Source organism: Ceratosolen solmsi, unplaced genomic scaffold (genome assembly GCF_000503995.2).
Source record: "Ceratosolen solmsi marchali unplaced genomic scaffold, CerSol_1.0 scaffold7, whole genome shotgun sequence".
NCBI lineage: Eukaryota > Metazoa > Arthropoda > Insecta > Hymenoptera > Agaonidae > Ceratosolen > Ceratosolen solmsi.
In genome coordinates, this window is record NW_011948413.1 from 9,839,581 (window position 1) to 9,846,610 (window position 7,030).

The 7,030-nt window shown below is 39.6% G+C and overlaps 1 protein-coding gene across 1 annotated transcript in view; it reads right to left on the reverse strand.

Annotated features, from left to right (window-relative positions):
* Nucleotides 1–544: 544 nt before the first annotated feature.
* Eip78C (Ecdysone-induced protein 78C) overlaps nt 545–7,030 on the reverse strand; it is a 203,445-nt gene continuing 196,959 nt past the window's right edge. Inside the window, exons 6-9 of the mRNA XM_011506159.1 lie at nt 6,838–7,020; nt 4,774–5,073; nt 3,478–3,861; nt 545–778 (exon numbers count right to left, since the gene is read on the reverse strand). Of these exons, the coding sequence (XP_011504461.1) occupies nt 3,484–3,861; nt 4,774–5,073; nt 6,838–7,020 (861 nt within the window). The 3' untranslated portion in view covers nt 545–778; nt 3,478–3,483. The remainder of the gene's footprint in view (nt 779–3,477; nt 3,862–4,773; nt 5,074–6,837; nt 7,021–7,030) is intronic.

Genomic DNA, 7,030 nt, shown 5'->3' on the forward strand with positions numbered 1-7,030 from the left:
GAGTTATATTATTCATTAAAATTTTTCGAATAAATTATTAGTAATTCTTTGCTCAATGGAGGACGTTTTTATTCCCGAGAGATCAATTTTTATATTGCTAAATGATGGTGTTTTGGAGAATTGAGAATTCATCCAATACAATGTGATTGTTACTCCAAAATTGAAATTGAATATCTTGGATCTGTGTAATTGTCTTGGACGCGAGATATCTGTTTAGTATGCTCTCTTTACTGCTTTCATGAATTGGATTTAGAAATTTTAAACTCGTTGTCTTTGTGCATGAATTACCTTGTAAAGTATTTTCATCGGCAAAACAACGAATCGATTGTGCATGTGTGTGCGTGTATGTGTGCGCGTGTATATATATATATATATATATATATATACACGCGCACACATACACGCACACACATGCACAATCGATTCGTTGTTTTGCCGATGAAAATACTTTACAAGGTAATTCATGCACAAAGACAACGAGTTTAAAATTTCTAAATCCAATTCATGAAAGCAGTAAAGAGAGCATACTAAACAGATATTTTTTATTATTCGACTAGGGAAGCAATGAAACTTTCTTCGTCTTCTTTCATGTTGTGTTTGCCGTTGTTGGTCGTATGTTGACTGCGATAGACGTATTCTCACTTTCAAATGAGAGGCCAAAAACAAAGTCGCTTCGGTTCGTCTTGCTCACGTTTTTATTTGATTCTTTGTTTTGCAATAATCGCAAATGATTATCAAATGCACTGGAAATCGTGATCCTGATAATGATTTCTATTTCCTGCAAATTAATGAAACGAATATAATATATGGTTAAAGTGAATTATCGTAATTTTCAGTTTATAGTAGCTTTTTAAAGCTTTTTAAATAATAGCGTACGTTGAAGTAGAGATTATATAGATTTTCGAAAATAATATGTTTTCCATACTTGTGTGCTATGAAATCATGCGAAGGCAACTAAAAAGATTTCATAGTTACAATATAATATCATACATTTCTATATATAAAAACTCTAAAGAAATGACTAAATGTATTTGATTGTTTGAAATTAAAAAGAAAAAAACAAAAAATTGTGATTGCCCAATGAAGCGTTCTAAAATACATTTATTTATATATTTTATTTACTTTATTGACTAAAATTTTATATATATATATATATATACACGTAATGCGAGTTATAAAATAATAATTTCATGAATTTTTTCATTCATTGTATTTTGAAAGCATTTTATTTTAATGATTGCTTCCGTACTTTATATAAATTAATTTTTTTAGAATTTAAATTTAAAAATTTTTTCTTTTCCATTATCCCCTATAATATGAAACAAATTTCTAAAGTTTGATGTATTCATTAAGGAATTTTATCATTAACCATATCATCATGATTTACAGATAAAAATGTACATATATTATTTAAATAATCTATTTATATATAATAGGAGTAAAATAAATAGTATTGCATTTATAATGTAAAAAAATTATAAATAAAAAATTAATAATTTTTAATTAAAAAATCTTATCTCAAATTGTTTACTTTGAGAAATTAAGAGTGACAAAGGGAGTAATGTGCGGAATGTCGTGAGAATCTAATAAAGATTCAAAAGTAACGTGAAAGTAGAGTTCTTTAGAGAAAAAGTAACTCGACTTTTTATTGTCGTCGAGACTTTGTCGTACATTTAGCAAAAGACGTTTCCTGGGGCAAATCTCAAAAGCTCACGTAACGGAAGCGAGTGGTGAGAAGAAGGATAGAGCTACAGCATATCATAGCTCTAACGAAACGTAACTTTTTAAATAGACTTTGAAATTTTTAATTCTTTGGGTCATTCGACCGAATGCGCATTGACAATTATTATTTCCACTGCAGATACTCTGATTATGATTATCATTATTGATTGAGAATAATATATATCGATTTTTTTTTTTAATCAGACGAATGCAAAGTAATGTCTGAATTTGAAAAATTTTTTAAAGTTGAATTTTTAAAGCATCGAGCCTTATTTGTCAGTCGTAGCTTTCCTAATGGTATATAATACGTAATAAAATATATATTTTGAATTGAAATTATTAATAGGCGAAATTTTTATATTAGCCTATTTACCGAGAGCTTACAACGGTATTATTCATCCGGTTTTATCAGAAATTCTATTTTATTCGTATTACCGTGCATATTGTTTCTGCGAATTTACGTACATGTAAAAGCATATTTTTAATTACGAATATCAATTGTATCTCATATTTTTAATTGATTAATTGTTTCGATACACATATTATCTCCATCTGGTTATTATTAGTATTAAAAGTGAATCGAAGTGAATTTCAATTAAATATCGAGCATTTAATTGACAGAATTTTGAATTTTGAATAAACCAATGACCAATAAATATAAATGTATATTAGAGTATGTGAAAGTAAACGCGATACGAGTTGAAGTAAAAAAGTTTTTTCACCCGAAGCTATATTGATTTGCTGTAATTTTCCTTCACTAATTCCTGTATTATTAGGCTATATACGTATATTGTCTTTTTTATTTAAAAAAAAAAAAAAAAAAATCAATTTCCTCGGCAACGTAAACGTCTCAACGATATAACGATTTAAAAAGCAAGTGCAGGACCCATACAAAATACTTATTATTTTATTTTTTTTTTTAACTTAAATTTGATCGTTGACGCTATATGTTATATATTTCATTAGGTTTATATTTATATTTCATAATACAATAAAATAAACATAAGCAGTGGTTATCTTTATAAGAGTTATAGAGATAGTAGACTTTATAAGAATGTCATCGGGCCTTATATTTTCAACTTGAATTACACTCTTGTCTTTAACGAGATTAAACTTCCAGTCCATTATTCGATGGATCTTATTTTGGAAGGGCGCTATTATGCTAATTATCGGGATAGCTATAAGCCCGTTGAATAAACATTTAGAATGCGAAGCTAAGATATATCTTTTCGCAAGTACGAAAAAGCTTTGCCAATTCACGATAATGTCGGCCGAATGAATTAAGGAGGAGGGGATTTGCTTCCGTTGAATTTGCTTTAGACAGGACGGATAGTAGTGGTGGTAGTGGTGATAGTGGTGATAGTGGTTGTAGTGGTGGTAATAGCAGTAGCCTTAGTAATAGTAGCAGTAGTAATAGTCGTAGGTGTTGTAAGTAGAATAAGGCACCCATCTCGTGCCGTCTCTTCCTTATCTCTCGGCTAGTAAAATGTCACTCGTCGCCCATACAATACAATTGTAGCCGAGCGAGTGCTCCCCTCGCGACCTCGACACTGACAAAACCATAACTATAAAAGGAAAATGAAAAAGAGAAAAGAATACATCCAGGAGTGTGAGTCGGGTAGTCTAGCTGGTCAGTCTCGGTAACCTCGAGAATTCGTGGCGCGAGCATGAACAAGGTGAGGGTCACGAGCGGGCGACTCGAATGATTTACGAAAGATATTACGAGAGATGAGAAAAAAGCGAGGTCGTACATACCTCTCTTCACTGCAGATCCTCCTCGCACTTGGGAATGTCGAAGATCTCGGCGAAGAGCGGCGGCAGCTTGAGCTTGGCCCAGTTCCGCCTGAACCAGTCGAGGAGATTGGCGTGCCTGACCCCGAGGGCCTTGAGCTCGGGTATCCTCTGGGAGAGAGCCCCGATCCCGGCCACGGCCAGTCCATTGACCTCCGGGCCCCGGACCGCCTGGACACGCAGCGCTTCGAGCAGTCGGTCCTGGAGCCTCTGGATGGCCTTTACGTCGTTGAGGCCCGGGCGCTCGCTCAGCAGGACCGCGCCCGAGAAGAGACCGAGCTCCGCATCCGTAAGCTGGTGGCTGTTGAGGGCGGAGGTGAACTGCATCACCGCCGAGACGAAGTCCGGCTACGGATTTAATCAAGCACACGGCCGTCTGAGCTTTCGACATTGCCTCGCTCGCGCTTTTCACCTGGGCTCGGGGCCCTTTCGCGACAATAATATGTTTTATTATTTTATCATTCTGCGTGTGCAGTTTCAGTGGGACGTTGTGGACGAGTTGGGTGGGACACTTACGATGCAGCGCGGGACAAAATCAGTAAGAAATAATACGTCTAGCGTAACTGGACATTTAATCATCCTGTCGTTATCGTCGATTATGGTAGTATTGGTGGCGTTGGTTGCCCGAATTATCCACTTCTCGAGTTTGGTCACTTTCGAATTTAGTCTTAATTTTCCATCGAGTCAAGAGAATCGAGGAATTAATCTTCCCTAAAATCTATTAAATATTGCTCTTTCTAAATCCCGTGGATAGGCAAGGCTAAGATTGGCATTAAGATGCCTCCAGCGTCTTTCTTCCTCATCGTACAGTCTCGCGCGATCATAATTTTAGGTTTTATCGTAGACACTCGACAAGAGCGAACGATAGATGAAAAAAAAAAAAAAAAAAAAAAAAAAAAAAGAAGTGACGGATTTGACATAAGAATAATGATTAAGTTCAATTAGGCGCGAGTGATAAATAATCTCGTCTCGGTAGTCAATCGGACCGTAATACATGGTTATTGTCGCGGTCGTGCGTCCTCTACGCGATTATCGCTGTGTCGCGCATTATTTTCAAGATAAAATTTAAAAACTTATTTTGGCTGAACGGCATCGCGCGGCCATTAATTGTCAATAGCCGGAGCGAGGGAGGATATCTCGTAACGATATCCCATGGAGGAGGGGCTGGGGAGGGAAACGTGCATGGGTCAGATGACGTTATGATTTGGTGGAAGGAAGAGGTGGGAGGAAGAGGGTCGTAACCGCGTTTTCGCCACTCACCTCGTACATGAGTTCGAGCTGTTGCCTGGTGATGTAGGTGCCATCCTCGAAGGTCATGGACGTGTCGGATGTCATTTTGGATATGTGGCTGAGCCAGACCTCGAAGAAGCCGACCTTTATGAGGATGAGCTGGTCGTCCTGGGAGAGCTCGCAGAAGCCCGGGACGCGCTTCGCGAATTCGACGACCCTCTGAACCGAGGGGGTGACACGGGCGGCGAACTGCTGCCATAGCCAGATCCTGTGCGACTCGACTGTCTCAGCGGTCGACGAGGCCGCCTCCGGGTCCTCCGGACTCGCGGGCTGCAACATCAAACCCAAGGACTGGTTTTAGTCTTTTTTGTCGCGCTTGGCCGATGATGGAACGCGAATCTGATTGATGATGAGGTCGATCGAGTGTCGCGACTGCGAGCTACTCCGGGCTACGATCGCGAACGCGACGTGTCCTTCGTCCTTCTCGAGTCCGTGATGATGCTTTAATGGACCACGTGGCCTCGTAATCGATAGTTTCACGGGCGTACAATTTAGTTGCCGTTGTAGTACTACTCGCCCGTCTGTTCTTTAGCATCGAGGATTCGTTAACCGACGCGACAGGGCGCCTCGTAGTTGCTACAGGACATGAAATTCCAGGATGCTTTGTTTTCAATTTGATGTAGCGCGGCGGTCGAACCCGGGGGCAAGCGGTTCCCGAAGACTAAAGCAAACGAAGCCGAATTCCCGGCGTCAATTCATTCGCGTACCAGCGATAAACGAATTGGCTTTCCCGTTTATTCGATGTTTTTTTTTCTCTATTTTTCTTTTCCTTTTCAAAAATAATACCGCCGCGGCCATCGATTAATTGGCAATTACTTAATTAGAGAGTACCGACGTATGCGTGCGCGTGTTTATTGGGAATCCAAATCAAAGAAAAAACAAAACATAAAGCCAGAAAAAAGGAGAGAGAGAGAGAGAAAAAAACAAATGTAAAATAAACGAATAAAATACAATAGTAAAAAGACGTTAACCCGCGATTAATGATCCCGGAATTCTCAAGGAGTAAGTATGATTTCTCGCTACATCGTTGCTCGTATTTGCATTTGATAAGGATGCGCTTACATCTTGGATAAATCGAGGCTTCCGTTCATTTTATCGTTTCATCAGGATCATTTATTTATTTTTGTCCTTCGTACATTACCAGTTTCTCGGCTACTTATTCCTTCCCTTTATCATTATTTTTTATTTTTTTCAATCAATATTGAATATCCGTGAAGTGTATCAATTACACAAGAACCTCGTAAGATTTGTAATTAAAAAAGGGAAAATTAAATTTTATAACCAACAATAAAGTTAAATAAGCGATCGAATATTGCCGACTCAATTGAATTCTTTTAATTAAAGTTTATTAAAAAAAAATAATAATAATAATAACACCCTTTATAGCTCTTTTATGAAACTAAACCAAACTAAACGAAACCGAACGCATAAAATACACTTTATGCCCTACGCGCCATTCGAACGATCGTTCTGGCTTGCCTCATACTTTCTCTCTCTCTCTCTCTCTCTCTCTCTCTCTCTCTCTCTCTCTCTCCCGCGCCTTTCCTTTCATCAATAAATCATTCGGTGCGTGAATCTCCGGCGCGTACTCGCTCTCGCGCAACGACTCTGATAAATCAGGATAAATTTGAATATTCCGAAATCATCGCGGCTCTCATTATCGTTACTATCGACGGGTCACGGGTACGGACGAACGCAGACGGATACTTAAAGCAAATTACAAGCGAAGGAATTCGTCCTTTGCCCAATAGACGCGACGACGGCCTTTCAACAATTGAGCAAATACTCGGCTCGGCTTTCCTCCTTTAACGACACCCAGCCAAGCTCCCGTGCAATTCGGCATTATCGAGTTGTCACGAGGCGGCGGCTGGGGAGGGGAGAGGAGGGAGAAGCCGCGCGATAAATGCGCGGGCGGGTAGCGGGAAAGGGCTTTTCACGGCTCCGCGTGGCCTCCTGCCCGGGCAAGTGTTGAAAAGACCGGAATATCGAGCGCCCGAGCGCAGCCCCCGACGGAGTAACAGAGTAAAGGCTCACGGGTATGATCATGGGCTTCCTGACGATGCCCCTTGTGGACTCGTCGGTGAATCCACAGTGGGCGTGATGAGCCTGTGACACCTGGAGTATGACGTCGTAGACCGCGAGCTGCTTGACATCGGCATCGGACTGGTCAGCCTCGACGACCGTCGCCTGCTGTATTCGTCCTATCGCGTTCTGGCTCTGGGGACTG